Genomic DNA, 15,822 nt, shown 5'->3' with positions numbered 1-15,822 from the left:
GTGACAGGAAAGGGCTGGGTCAAATATGTATTTGTTTTGGATTCAAATACTTTTCTGTGCTCTATTGATCTTGCCTGGTGTAACTGAGCTTGCCAATATGACCAGAAGTCAGGGTTTGCACTTTTTGAGAGTATTTCATTGGTTCCAATACACCAGACAAGATCAGTAAAGCGTAGAAAAGTATTTGAATCCAGTACATATACATATTTGACCCAGGTCTGGACAGGACCAGCAACGGGAGGCAGAAGTTGCCTCATGTCGCAATGAAACAAACCGCAATACCAGCTCGTAAAGGTACACATAAAATATATTTTTGTTTTGTTGATCGGGGTGGTCAGGATGAGAACAAAGTCAAATGTAGAAAAAAAAAACCTCTCTGGTTTTGAGCTCTTCTTAACAGTTTAGCTGTTCCCCAGATTTAATCAATCCAAGAACATGACCAAAGAAACAGGTCAGGTTAATCAGTAAAACGTGTTCTTCCACAAGCCAAGTCCAAATACTCGGACTAACAGTCAGCTGAAACGGACTGAACCCAAAAGCACTCCTTCGCTTCTCTGCTCTCCTGCTCTCCTAGTTTTTTACTGGCTATAATCTGGCTGAAAATTGCATTGTGGCCATGGTATGTGAACAACGACAATAGAATCCTAATATGGTAGGGCTTGCTGAAACAATTCGGTTTTGTCAGGAGTGGGTGCGGGAATGGACCCAAACGCAGAGTAAAAACAGAAGTCCAAAAATGGGAAAACAAAAACTTTAATAAAAACAGGGAACAAAGGGACTCGCAGGGCAAAACTCACAAACAACGAAAATCTTCAAAATTTCACAAGAAAAAAAAAACAAAAATACAAAAACCCAAAAACGAAGGAAAACAGGGCAGGCAGGGCACAGGCAGGCAGACAACAGGTAAACTGGAAAAACGGGCAGAAACAGGAACAAAACAAGCAGGTAGCAAACCAGGTTACAAACCAAACCAAAGCAAACAAAGCAAAAGATTCCAGCGCCTGAGTCGGGGAGAGGGAGATTTAAATAGAAAAGACACAGACGAGACACAGGAGGGCACGATGAACAATCAAGCCACAGAGAGGGAGGGGAACACGAGACTAAACGCAACTAATAATTGGATAATCAAAAACAATAAAACAATTAACTGAACACAAAACCGAGGTGCCGCCATCTGGCGGCCCAACGGAGAAACAACAAGGGGGAAGGCAACAGAACCCTGACAGGTTTGAGATTAATTTTAAACAATGTGACTGGTTTACATCCAGCTGTATTTAACAAAATTAACAATTTTCTATTTTTTGTATCAGACTTACAAAGTACTACAGGACAGTTTATTTTAGTTTTTTCTTAGTCTTTTTGGTGCCCAATGCAGTAGTGTGGCGACTTAACCGAATGATTCACCTGGCAGCTGCAGTTCTCTTTTAGCTTTGTCTTGAGCTTAAATTGTATAATTTCAATAACATGGTGGAAATGGACAGGTGATACCTTAATGTTAATATTTATAGTAACATGCAGCCCATGGGCCCTCGCTCAAGCAGCGATACCAATATGAGATGTCAGTTAGCTGCAGATGTCTGGGATGTGGGAGTCGCGCTTCTGCAGGAATTATCGACCAGATAAACCTGTTGCATATTTCTCTAGAATGTTGAATACACATCAGAAGGCATATTCTCCCATAGATAAAGGAGTTTCTAACAGAACAGGGTGTCTGACTTTTTTATAGATCATAATCCTGTAGTCTTCATGGAGATGGTTAAAAACAAAAACCAGAGGTTATTTCAATGGCCACTGCAAGTACCACCGTACAACTGGGGTTCCATCGCATTGCCGGTAAAAGAATTATCACTGCAGGTGATTTGAGTTTAGAGTTTGACGAGGTCACATCACAGTATAACTGTGTTGTTTAGCTCTCTCAGGAGGCCATTTAGGGTGAATGTAATTTTCTGAAAAATCAGCTCTTTTTATCTCTTTATCAGCAGATAGGCCCTCCAGTAAATAAACTATGACCTGTCTGTCGCTGACAAGCTGGCTTTTATTCTCTTATCCAAACGTCAGAGCTTTTATTTCTATTACCCATGTTGCTTTCAGTTTCATTGTGATTCACGGCCATCTCCACCCCCCAGAACCCTCTGTCACATATTTTTATTTACATGTCTTGTAATATCAAGACATACAGCTGCTAGCATTATTTTTATTTAACCCCTAAAGCTGCACCAGCCCGCATTTGGGCCGGAGTGGGTTTATTTGCATTCATTCTGTTTTTTTTTTACTGTGAAATTTTCACTCAGTCTGGTCACAGTGCACCCAGGCATTTTCAGACCCTTTGCAGCCCTATTGGTGATCATTGTTAATGATGAGCTACAGTATGTGCACACGTATAACTATACCATATCCTAATTATGAACTGACTATATACAGCATTCATCTGCATACAAGGTTTCCTGCAGCAATGTATAGTCAAAGCAGCCCATCTTGACTAAACAATGGTATCACCTTGATTATCCATTTGTAACACAAATTACCAGCAATTTTCTGCTTTCTAAAAATATAACTGATAACATGAAACCACAGAACACACATTAATATTACTAGGATATAATAACAAAAGTTGACAAGTATTTTTGCGGCAGGAGCAGGACATTCTTGGTGCTAAAGTTTAATCTCATAATTAAATGTTTTCAACGTACAAAAATGCCAAGTTACTCACACATACAAAGCACTGTCTATATCTCATTAATTCAAACTGGAGGGGTGGTGTGGTTAGGCCGCCATCTGCAGGCGAAGACGGAGACCACAGATGTAGGCAATTGCAGTAATTAGTAACTCTTTATCTGTTCTGCCTGCAGTGAGACCAGGGGCTGGAATGAGATGCACATTGGTGCTATATATTGTTTATTCCCTTCTCCTTCTCCTGAATGCACAATAAAAGCCTGTGTGCATCTGAGACTTGCGAACTACGTGGTTTGTGGAGAGAGGAACACCAGAACCTGTTACACTAGGCTTGCCATTAAAAATATTGATATCAAAATGATGCCAAGTTACCAGAAACAGTATTGGCTATCTTTCCTCACACAAATTAAACAAGCTGTATTCCAAAGAAATTCTACCCAATTTTTCTACCCAAAATTGTTTTTTGATATCAATACTTTTAATGCCACGCCTAGATTTAGCCGGTTTGAATTAATGCCTTATAGATAGTGCTTTGTGTGTCAGTAACTTGGCATTTTTGTATGTTGAAAATGTTTTAAATCAGATATAATTTCTTTTTGTACTGTGTTTTTTATGTGTGAGAACAGTAATTCATGTATAAATTTAGGCTATGACAAAGATGCATAAACATAAATGCATGCACACACATAGCCTACTTTCTGAAAGAAACACATATGGATTCAATCATTTTTCCTTTAGCTGGATATATATACTGAAGCAATGCAGGTTAAGTATCTTGCTCAAGGGTAGAACGGCACTGTCCTACCAGGGAATCAAACCTTTTAGGTTACCAGACCAACTCCTTAGCCATTATACTACACTACGGCTCACTGCTGTCCCTATTTTTAAATGGAAGTGTTTTTAATAATTGTTTGCTTGTCGATAGAGGATCTATGGGGTTAGCCAGGAATAGTTTATTCCGGTGTGATAAGGAAGTTGTTATTGTTTTGTGAAGACATTGTTATTGTTTTGTGAGGACATTGTTATCGTTTTGTGAGGACGTTGTTATCGTTTTGTGAGGACGTAGTGCCGTCCTCCTCTGACCATGGCCTAAACTGGCCCTCCAGCCACAGTGGAGTAGATCACATGGTGTCTCTCGCCCTGAGTGTGCGGCCTCTCTCTCCAGTTCTGACGGCCCAGAGAAGCGTAATGAATGTCGCCTGCTTCGATCGTGGGGTCTCCCTGAAACACAGAGGAACACTGAACAATTGCTCTGCCATCATAATTTCATATTCATATGACTCAATTTGCAGTTGCATGAAAATGAATCAAGACTGTGTGTATTGTCGATACAGATAATTCAACACTACTAATGATAGCCAATAATTAATCTTCACAAATGTATATCTGTAAGAGGTGCATTTAAAGTGTATGTGGTAACAAATACATTATTAGGCAACAGGTGAATTTTTGAAATTCTATTCACATTTCCAGAGGTTTTTCTTCTCAAAGTTATTTTTTTGCAGCGTAAACTTCCCAGCAGGTGAGCTGTACTCACCTGTGTTTTGTTCTGTGGTTCTTCAGTAGCCATGGTAACAGGATGTCTGGCTACCTCAGGGAAGAACACTGACTTTTAATTTTTTTTTTTTTAACTCTTTTTAAATGTTTGTACTTAATTTGTTTTATCATCCATTTATTAAATAGCTCAGATGAAACCCTGATGCACAACCAGTTAATTAAATATACATTCAAACATTTTAATATATTTTTTAATACAAGCAATTTGGCTTTAAAAGGCTTGTACATGTTTGGATATAATCTCAGTGCCTGTCCTGCAATTAACAAGATTCTGTGTTCTTTTATACTACCCTGATCTTTTATATGAATCTCCTTAAAAGGTGCTGCGTGTGAGCCAAACCTGTGTTATATTAGCATAGCCAGACCTTTGCTACATTAGCATAGCCAGGCCTGAGTTACATTAAGATAGCCCAATCTGTGTTATATTAGCATAGCCAGACCTGTGTTATATTAGCATAGCCAGACCTGAGTTACATTAAGATAGCCAGACCTGTGTTACATTAGCATAGCCAGGCCTGAGTTACATTAAGATAGCCAAATCTGTGTTATATTAGCATAGCCAGACCTGTGTTACATTAGCATAGCCAGGCCTGAGTTACATAAAGATAGCCAAATCTGTGTTATATTAGCATAGCCAGACCTGTGCTACATTAGCATAGCCAGGCCTGAGTTACATTAAGATAGTCAAATCTGTTTTATATTAGCATAGCCAGACCTGTGTTACATTAGCATAGCCAGGCCAGCTTGTTAGTAAATACCAAAGTTTAATACAGAAAATACAGCGTCATCAATGTAACAATATAAATAGCAACAACCAACTGTAGACACATGAAATAAAATTGTCAGTTCATAAGATGCATAGACGTGCCTTTATCTAAAATAGTTTTAAAGTCACAATGATGCAGTTATAGTACCATGAAACATGACGGAGGCAGTGTACGAACGCCCTGAAATGTCTTAAAAGGGCAAACATGTTTTTCTTCTGATATTCACATATTCCTGAGTGCCAGAGAAGTTCAGTCTGACATGTACCATTTTCTCACGTTGCCAGAAAAGATAGGGGGCATAAGGCATATATGTGAAAAAGGCAAATACATTTGGATTCAATTGCCTTATGAATTAATGTAGCACTCCCTGTCGGTCGATTTGCACCATCTTTTGCATGCTAGTACAGGGCTACCTGTTGACCGAGTGGAGCCAAATCATGCCGAAGATATGCATCCAGTTTCGTGACGATCTGATTTTGAATTCAAATAATATTTTAGTACTTTTTAGTGAGAAGCCACACCCACAAGGTATGTTTTGAGACAGGAACTCTGGTTCTGCTGCCCATTAAAATTTTAGATATACTTGGAATTTTCATATCGCCATCACCCTGTGAACAAATTAATCTTGGAGGAGAGTAAAGAATAAGTAACTCCTTAAGATATTCTGCAGCCAACCATATAAAGCTTTATACATTAAAAGAAAAATTGTGTGAAATTTTTTTGTATCATCTGAAGTTCCTACCATGTTCACTTTCCTGACTCAGTGTATCAGGTCAACATTTTTTTCTTTTCTATTAGAAATAAGGCTCAGCATTTATAACTATTGTGTATCTTAAATACACAAACTATGAGAATACACTGCAAGAAGTCACTTAGGTTCCCAGAGTCTCAATAGACACCAGTTTTCTACTGCCATGAAACTATGCTGACCTGTTTTTCGTTTTATAATGGCGGTGTTTATTGTGATAGGTGGTCTAAAACAGAACATGGGAACACAGATGGATTAGCATTAAATTAGAGCATGAGCATTTGAATTAATCTCTTAATTGGTGAGAACATCTGGGCAAGATTCTAATACACAAGAACACTAAATTAACTTGTAGTGAAAAGTAATAGCGTGATTTGATAATGTCATTGTCCTTGTGAAGACAACAAGCAAGTTCACTATGATAATTGATATTTCAAGATCTGGTATAGCAGCAGTCATAGTTTTGGTTTGGTCTTGGTTTGGTTTGGTTTGGTCTCACACCGAGGACCTGGTTTACAGTGCTGGTGTAAAAAGTGCAAAACAAAACAAACATTTCGGGAACGTTCCTGCTGCAGGCTGCAGTGTGGTCGTATTGGGTGCGGGTGGAATTTTCCGTAGTGCTTCCGTAGGGCCTCTCCTGGGTGCCGTACCACCGACCTCCAGCAGGTAGAGCCCTCCCCAAGGAGCTGAAGCTGGGGAAACGTGTCACTGGAGAAACACCTGCCTCCGATCTCTCGGCCTAATGCTCGTCCAGCGACGTGCCCAAAGGGGAGTTCACACCAAACAAACACCGAAAAGAGATTTCAGTTAAACAGAAATGAAAAGGGGGTGCTCTCTCTTCATTATTTAATTTGACAGTGGATGTGTTTGTTTAGTTTTCTCCTAATCTCCCTGTATAACTGGACAACATGTATTTTAAAATCAACAGCCACCCCCAACCACCCAGTGAATTCTTAATTGGCTCTGCTCATTTTATAACAGATAAAATCATAGTTTTGAAAAGTGATGCATATTACAACATATTGAACCTACAAACCTACACTTGCTGTAATGCTATTGGTTTGTATCATGAGGACCATATGGCATGAGGTTTTTTGTTTGTGCAGTAAACATAAATATTTAAGTATTATCTGTCTATTTCCATGAATTTACTGAATCCCATTAAATTTAATCTGAAGGCAAAGCTAAAATAGAACTACAAGAACCATGAACTAAAGGAAACTGTCCTGTTGCACCATGTAAATCAGTTACAAAAAGCAGAAAATTGAGTTTTTTAAACATCAGGCACAGCTGATGCTCTGCCACGATGCAGTTATTTTGATGGCTCCTGCTTTTCTTTTGCTTTCTTTTTTGTGGGTTCATGTTTTTCCTCTAGCTAGCTGTGACTCAAAATGAAAGTGAAAGTGTTTGACAGAATAAATATGATCATTCCCCTTCTGCCTCTTCTCCAAAGAAAGAAAGAATGCAGGGGGTTATTAATGTATTCTTTAAAATGGTAAGCAATTGGTTAAAAAATCATCAGCATATGCGATTATGGCCAATTAGAACACATTTCTTTACCCCGAGGCAGAAGGACATCCCACCCTGCTTAGACTATATGAGTTAAGAGTCACAGCAAGACACTCCTCCTGGGTCTGCAGACGATCCGGCAAACACAGGTGAGAGAGCGGCTTTGTGTGGTTTCTCTTCATTCTTGATGCATTCTGGAGTTTTAGGCTGTTTGGATCTTTGGATCTGTAGTACCGATCTTTTGCTTCAAGATGTCAGTGAAGTTAACTTCAAAACAAGCTTATTTATACTTAGTTGTGAGTTTGTCATTTGCGTACATTCGTAGTCGGGTGGTATTTGAAGAAGTTTATCTCCTGAGGACTGAACCCGCGATTACACGGGTTTCCAAGAGACTACATTTGTACTGTACATCAGAACACTTCAGTGTTCTTTGTTTCCTCTTCTCACTTTCTTACGCAGGAGAGGCAGAGGGTGTGCGTGGGGGACCTGCAATATGAACAAAGGTTACTCTTTTTTTTTTGAGAGTTGAGGTATTTTTTGTTGTTTGTTTTCTTCTCATATACCTATAAGTGCATGTCCTGCTGTCTTTTAGAATCCCCCCCTTCCCCCCCACTCCATTTTAATGATTGCCTGTGTGGCTCTGCTCATAAATCATTGTTTTGAAATGTGAAGGAAAATAAAAAGCAGTATTGTACCTATATAGCTGTAATGATATTGGTTTGTATACGTAAATGAGGGCTTGAAATGTTTTGTTTGTGGATTAAACAAATGTTATCTGTCCATGTCCATCATGTTATTGAAATCCATTGAAATTAAGCTTTAGGCAAAGTTAAAATAGAACCACAAGTACCCTGGACTCATTACTTACAAGAAGATAAAAAAGTGCAAGTTTTGTAACCCAGTTGCAGTTTCTTTAAATTCACCTCAAGCTGGCGTTGTTGTTTGTGTTTCATTTTACCATCATGAGACGATGTCTGCCTCCCTTCCCTGGTCTTGTCGCACTGTCTTTAGGCTGCATTTGCACTGCTGGGTATTTTCCAGGTCCTCCTCTGGGTCCTGCTTTTATTTTGCTCTCTTGTTTGTGTCCATGTTGTTTTTCTCCTTGCTGTGACTCAAAATAAAAGTGAAAGTGTTTTTGACAAAATATGATCATGCCCCTAAAGCTTCTTATCCAAAGAACATGTGAGGATGTGAGTGTTACTAATTTATTCTTTAAAATGATAGTAAATTGGTTAAAAAACATAGGAGATTATGGCCAATTAGAACACGTTTCTTAAAGTTACAATCTCGAAGATTTCAGTTTCGTTCTCTTTGGCGGTACCAATGGCGAGAAGCGGTAATTGCAGGTGTGTTTTTGGACCTCACTTCCCATAGATTCAACTGGATCCAACCAGTGTCGCCTGTGTGACGTCAGTCAGTTGGCACCTGGGCCACGCCAACTATTACACTTATTATTTACTGAATAAAAAATGGTTGTTATACAAGTAACGTTATGTACATACTCATTCATTGTTAAGGCCAGTTAAGATCAATGATTCGCAACGAGACTAAACGGTTTCAGAATGTTGCAGAGAAAATTGCAGCGGTGTGAACTGGTTAGTTGCAGAGCCTCTGAAGCCGTTGCCTAGGGTCTCAAAAGACCAACCTTGTCAAATCGCCAAGTGCAGTTTTAGAACGTTTACAATCAGATGTCTTGGAATTTTGCTAGTTTCACCCAGTCTCGTTGCGAATCATTGATCTGAACTGGATTTTAGTTAGCTACATTGCAACGCTGCAACAAGGTAGCATTGCATTCGAGAGACGGTTTGCGAGGTCAGTACAGGTCGGTAGCGTTAGCTAGCGTTTTTTCTAATTGTCAGCTGACATTAGATCGTGTTAATTACATTAGCTAGCTAGGGTTCCATAACCCCCCCACCACCTTTAACGCTAGCAGACACCGGAAAAAACAGTACGCTGCTCACACACAAGTGAGTTGAAGAGCAAGCCTGTTGCATTAGCTCAGCCTACCCTCTCTGGTGGACCAACCACTGATGGGTGATGGAAAACGCATCACCATCTATGCGTCGCTTGTTATTTTTCCCGAGAACGTCGCCACAGACACCCAGTTCTTTAATCATAAATTATAATAATAATAATATTCATTAATAGGCTCAATCACCATTATGTTACCTAATTCAGCGATAGATAGTGACTTAACAGACATTTATTTTAATGAAAATCTTTGAGATTATTACTTGAAGACCAGTATAAAAATACATCCAATCGTGCTTAGTCTATAAAAGTTAAGAGACTCAGGAAGATGCCCTTTTTGGGGCTGTAGATGATCTGAGAAACACAGGTGAGAACATGGCTTTGTCCGATTTCTCTTCATTTATTTGCAATTCTTCTTCACCAGATTGTCTGCTTCACAATGTCAGTGAAGATAACATCAAAACAAGCAAATTTACCTTCAGTTTGTAATTTGCATACATTTGTAGCTGGGTGGTTTTTGTAGAAGTTTATCTCCCTAGGACTGAATCCACGTTTAGTACACAGATTTCTGAGAGACTACATTTGTACATCAGAACACTTCAGTGTTCTTTGTTTCCTCACCTTGCTTCCTTACGCAGGAGAGGCAGAGGGTGTGTGTGTGAGGGACCTGCAACATGAGCAATGGAAGCTAACATCTGATTTCAATGTACATTAGTGGGGTTTAGCTTGTCAAATTAAATTACTTTTTTTTTTTACTCTCTTTCAGGCGCAGGGACGGTTCCTCTCATGCACATTCATGCCAGTTCCCGATTGAGTTTTCACGAGTTTCCAAAAATTCTGTCATTGTTTTCTTTCTTAAAAGAGGACTGGTAACTCAAAACTCAGCGATGGCACAATCTCACACAAGGTAATATGTGACTGCAGTTTCTACAGTACACATACTGTAGAGGTGGTAAACGTAATATTGTTGTACAGTAGCTTTTAGATATTCAAAAGTTGATAGGTTCTTTTTAGGTGATGTTTATTAACTGGTAGCAAACTCTACAGAACAGAGTATACACAATAGAATAATACAAAACCTCCGAACAGGAGGTTTATTATGATATTCACACCAACATCAATTATATGCACCATTCGAATGGACTTTATTCTTTAATTCAGTCTTCTCTAGAGCTTAAGCCTACATTGTATTGTTGAGTTTGTTGGTGTGTGTGTGTGTGTGTGTTTGTGTGAGTGGTTCTTCAAAACGGGGGGAAAAAAAACACACAAAAATATATTTCTATTAAATACGTAGTCAGGCTAAAATGAGGGAGCTAAATTAATCAAGTGCCTGAAGTAATTACCATTAATAAACTGCAATACCTCAAGTGACCACTGAAGTTTATGAGCTTCACTGAGGCTGGTAAATCCTGGTTGCATGGTATTGATCTACAACATAATCAATTTTGCAGATTTGAGAAAGGTGAATCCGCCTGATCACAGCCTCGAACGAAAAAATAGGCAATTTTTTTTACATAATACAAAAAAAAAAAAAAAAGAATTATGGGGCAGCAGCTGCCATAGTTGTTTCTTCAGAAAGACTTCCTTAAATCACAGCATATGATTGGTTGCCCAGATGATGGACTTTCAGCCATGATGTATTATGGGTCTCTTGAACATTGAGTAAGAGGGATTGCATACTCCAAAATGCTTGCTAATCCAGTATCTGGCACTTTTCGCCTACTCAAATGGAACATGCTATGCAGTGAGAACACGCTATATACTTATTTTACTAACCAGTAAGTATGCTAAGTACAGGTAGCTTGGAGTTTGTAACGCAGCCGTAGTACACATCCAGGAATGTTTTAAGTACACAAAACGTATGTACTATGCAGTGTGAGTTAGTCAGTATGCAGTGCACTAAATTCTAATTTTACGTCACAGTTAGGATGATAAGTACGGATAGTATGCGGTTTCGAATACCGCCTAAGGTGTGCTTTGGGGTCTTTACAAGGTTCTGAATTCACCCGTATCCTTTCATAGGTGCCTAGATATGTACTCAACATAAAGCCCACTGGACATTTTTGTACAGTTGATATTTTGGAGTATTGCAGATTTGTTGCACAGATTGCATTTTTGTCTCTGGTCTGAATTATTTGTTTGTGGGAATGTTGGCGCAAATCTATGGCAAAGGAGTGTTTTAATTATGTGCATCAAATGATATACTAATTGTACTCTGTGTAAACTGAATAACTATCTGCCCATCTATTCATGAATCATGAGGACTATTGACTAAGGCTGACAAATTTTAAAAATAATTTTCTCTTCAACTATAATATTATACTGTATCTGTCTCAATGTCCTGGAGGCGTGTGTGTGTGCGTGTGCGTGTGTGTGTGTGTGTGTGTGGTAATTGTTATAAAGAACAAAATAAAAACACAAGTTGTTTTATTTCTCTTAATCTTTTAGTTACTCTACAACAAGAGAAGAAGTTACATCTAAGTGGTCAGATGTAATGAAGAACAGTGTACAGATTGCAACAGAACCCAAACAAACATACCTGCTGAACACAGCCAAGATACCAGATGGAGCAGCCAGGAGATACACGTTTGGAAGAAAGGACCCCAACAAAAGGAAGAGGACAATCATGATGGTGGGAGAAATAGGAACAGGGAAGTCTGCGCTCATCAATATGATGGTCAACTACATGCTGGGTGTAAAGTGGGAAGACAAGATCAGGTTTAAAATCATTCCAGATGAAAGCAAAATACCTCAAACTGAATCTCAAGCCACTGTGGTTACTGCCTATGAGATTTTTGGGCTGGAGGAACTGTCTGTTCCTTTTTCCCTCACAGTCATTGATACGCCAGGTCTGGATAAAGATAAAAACATTGCTCAGAATCTGTACACATTCTTGGAATCTTTAAGAGATGTTCAACAAATAGATGCAGTTTGCCTCATAGTGAAGGCATCTCAATTTCGCCTAAGTCCCAGCCAGAAATACATCTTTGATGCCATTCTGTCTATCTTCGGGAAGAACATGGAGAAAAACTTCATGATTCTCATCACCTTCTCAGACTGGATGCCACCTCTAGCTCTTCAGCTAGTTTCTGAGTCTGGTGTACCTTTCCTCAAAGATGAAAATAATGACCCTGTTCACTTCCTGTTCAACAACCTTCCTCTTCAGACGTTTGCTAAGGAATACGAAGAAACATATAAAAAAGCCTGGGATAATGGAGCAGAGAGCTTCAGAGAGTTTTTTCAGGCTTTAGATAAATTGGAACCGCAAAGCTTGAAGATGACCAAAAAGGTCTTGAGGAAACGTTGTCACCTGGAAGAGGAAATCTGGAACTTGGAGAGTCAGATTAAAGTGGAGGAGGAGAAGCACAAGGCACTTGAGGAGCTGCAGAAAAGACTGGAAGAGCACAAAGAGGACATGATAAGTAACACCTATCAGAATAAATGCGCAGCTGAGCAACATGCAACGTCTGAGGCAAACCGCCACTCTCCATGGTGTTCCTGTATATACTCAATCTGGGGTTTTATAACAAGTCTGGTAATTGCTACATATAGGAGAATTGGAGGATTAATGGGCAATCAATATGTAGACTTTCCCGAAACCAACAACTCCGAGGGCCACCAAGAAAAAGAAGACGAGCCACAATATGAAGAAAGAATAAGAGCATATGAGGACCAGAAAAGACTTAAAGAGCTGATGGAGAGTTGTTACCGGTCCGTTCTCGAGCTTGAACAGCTTGCTCTGAAGTTTGATTCAGGTTCTACTCCTCAGAGCGTTCTCAGGCTGATAGAAATGCTGAGGGAGAACAAAGACATGGAGAAGGCGGAAACGCTGCAGATGATGCTGAAGACTGTGTGAGGAGATTAACACACACGGAGAGCACGCAGGTTCAGTGAAGCCTCTGTAGTTCTATGCGTTAAGTTTTCTGCAGACAGTAGTACCTGACACATCCACGCCTGCCTCCTGGGCGTTTCTGATCTGTCAGAAAAGTGTTTCTGTATTAGGGTGAGAATTTAACAGTGTAACAAAGCAATTGAAGACACCTGACTAATTAGAAACCTGAGGAAACCATTTGTTCCGAACGTTATGGTTCCTTGAAATAGGGGGCAGGGTTGGGGGGGGGGGTCATATATAAAAAGTAATGTTATTTCTGCATGGTGATACCAACATGTACTAAAATACCCTTTAATAAAAGTTGAGAACTATGCTTTAACCACTTTTGCATTGTTGAGTGTAAATATAAAATTGTGGAGTACAAAGCCAAATCAAGAAAAATTGTCTTTGTCCCAAACATTATGGAGCTTGCTGTATATATGCTTTAGCTATTGACAAAGACTATTATTTGTTCAATGAAAATAGTTAAGAATACAAGCAATCATTTACTTAAATGCCTTTGTTTCTCAGCTATTTACGGTTTGATTTTCTAAGTGTTGTGTATTGCTGAACTTGTGCGATATGTGAATACCTTTCTATCTGGATAACATTTGACAACCCAACTAATGGACTATGTTTAAACAACCTGCATGTCCATGTGAAATAAGTTAGCCAATGAGGAGTATCAAAGTGAATCTAATTGTAAAAAGTAGAAGTGGAAACAAGGGTTTTGGGTTCCATCTTGGTCACCCTCCTTTGGTAAAATCTCACTGATTCCATCCTTTATGAAGCTCTTCCCATCTTCACTGTAGATGTAACATCCCTCTCGTTCTGACTGATGTTCCAGTTAGATCAGGGCTCCTACAGGAAGCACTGAACTTCACTATCTGCTGAAACGGCAAAATTCACTGTGGTGTGATGTTTTGCGTCCTGTGAAACCTGCACGTTTGTGGAGGCCAATGTATTAAAAGTTTAATGTTTTATGAGTGCTTTAATGAATTAGGGCAAGGCTTGAATTAAAATGATGTTTGTTAAATAAAAGTTTATCTGTTGTCTTGTAGCCAACTTTACAGCCACTAGCTATATACTGGCATCTAAAAGCTTGTGTTTTTACCACTGGCAAATTATAGAACTATAATATAAATGTAATAAATTCTTGTTTTTTTGTGCTAATCAGCACAGCATGGATCTTTGTTCTTTTTCCATTTATATTTGCAAGGGGAGAACTTTACATCAACAAAAACTCACGCATCCTGAAAGCACACTCCTCCTGCACAGTCCTTATAAAATAAAGAAAAAACACTAAATATATAATATAAATATATTGAACATGTAGAGAAATACATGGAAATATTGATGTTGTTACTATTTACCAGTAATATGAAGTTGCATTCTGATATTCTTGTTATCCTTTTGAAAGTGGATTGTGGCAGTAGAAAGAAATACTGTTACTTTATTAAACATTGAGCACCAAGAGTGTCCTGCCCCTGCCACAAAAATTCTAGCCAACTTTTGTTATTATTTCCCAGTAATATAAACGTGTTCTATGGTTTCATGTTATCAGTTATCCTTTTAGTTCTTCCTTTGTGCTTGGCCCCCCAAATTGCTGCTTGCAGCTATATTTAGGGGGCCAAGCACCAAGGGTGCGTAGGACCCCTATTGTTTTTGCTATGATTATTCTTCTTCTTGTATTTTTTCTTCTGCTTCTCCCTACATTGTCACCCCTTTCCCATGCTCAAAAACTCATGAAATTTGGCAGGCGTGTACGGTATAGCTGCCAATGTATTATGCATGACACGCATGCAACTGGAACTCTACACCTGCAAAATTGCAACATTGAAAAGATTATTACAGCCATGCCATTTGACGTACACCCACCAAAACCTCATTTTGAACCAATAATATCTAATGTCTGCCACATTGATTTTCTGCTATTTAGACTTCTTAAAAAAACAAACTGACACTCGACAGCGTGACACCCCTGGGAGGGAGATGCAGCAGTCCCACGGTTGGAGAGAGATAGAGTGCACCCACACAAACACAAAATAAAATAAACGGACACCTTCACCCTTCCCCCTTGCGGGTCCCAGGCAAAAACAATAAACTAAAACAACAAGCTAAAATAATGAAGACAAAAGTAAAACAGAGCGACCACTTTCCCGTGCGCCGCCCGTATCTGGCCCACCTTCCCAGCCGGCTCCAGCTACTCCAACACTCCAGTAGAGCATTACTTGCTTTTTCTTTTCTCCTCAAATAAAACGAAACGAAAATCACGGCTTTGCTCTCGGTGTGAACTCCCAGCACACCTTTAAGCACCTGGGCTGAGCTTAAAATAAGACCAGGGCAGAGTGTTGAACCTCGAAGCTTGGGGACACTGTCTTTGCCAATCTAAAAAAGCTTAAAAACTGAGAAAATAAGACTTGAAAAATACTAATAATTTATTTTAAAAGCACCAGCAGTACAAATGATAGTAGTGGCTCACCTTCCCTCTTCCTGCCTCGACAGTCTCTTAAATAGGCTGAGCCAATCAGTTGCACCTGGGTTTCAGTTACAAATTAATTAACAAATTAAATCAATTAACAATTAAATACAATAAATTAACCAACACCTGAACTGGTGAAGGGCCACTCCAGCCAACCAGACCAATGTTGACGAGTTTGCCGATGATCACAAGCCACCGTCAGGGTAATTTTGTTCTATTTTATAAATATCAATTATAACAGATA

The 15,822-nt window shown here is 39.2% G+C and overlaps 1 protein-coding gene and 1 long non-coding RNA gene across 4 annotated transcripts in view; one reads left to right on the top strand and one right to left on the bottom strand.

Annotated features, from left to right (window-relative positions):
• Window positions 1-14,284, top strand: part of LOC118234297 — a 63,589-nt gene extending 49,305 nt beyond the window's left edge. Inside the window, exons 1-3 of one of the 2 annotated variants that reach the window (XM_035430736.1) lie at window positions 7,171-7,403; window positions 9,992-10,132; window positions 11,674-14,284. In XM_035430736.1, the coding sequence (XP_035286627.1) occupies window positions 10,113-10,132; window positions 11,674-13,081 (1,428 nt within the window). In that variant the 5' untranslated portion in view covers window positions 7,171-7,403; window positions 9,992-10,112 and the 3' untranslated portion in view covers window positions 13,082-14,284. Of the gene's footprint in view, window positions 1-7,170; window positions 7,404-9,991; window positions 10,133-11,673 lie in introns of those variants that run through there. The other variant, XM_035430737.1, reaches the window with a different exon arrangement.
• Window positions 3,571-6,971, bottom strand: LOC118234309. Of its 2 annotated transcripts, none has more exons than XR_004766649.1 (3): window positions 6,403-6,971; window positions 4,211-4,260; window positions 3,571-3,894 (listed from the first exon to the last, which is right to left on the bottom strand). It is a non-coding gene; the product is annotated as an uncharacterized LOC118234309 (long non-coding RNA). The 2 variants fall into 2 exon arrangements; XR_004766648.1 differs by lacking the exon at window positions 6,403-6,971 and adding an exon at window positions 5,145-5,289 and having other exon boundaries at window positions 3,572-3,894.
• Window positions 14,285-15,822: the final 1,538 nt, after the last annotated feature.

Source organism: Anguilla anguilla, chromosome 8 (assembly GCF_013347855.1).
Source record: "Anguilla anguilla isolate fAngAng1 chromosome 8, fAngAng1.pri, whole genome shotgun sequence".
Taxonomy (NCBI): Eukaryota; Metazoa; Chordata; class Actinopteri; order Anguilliformes; family Anguillidae; genus Anguilla; species Anguilla anguilla.
This window is presented reverse-complemented; position numbering and strand designations above follow the sequence as displayed.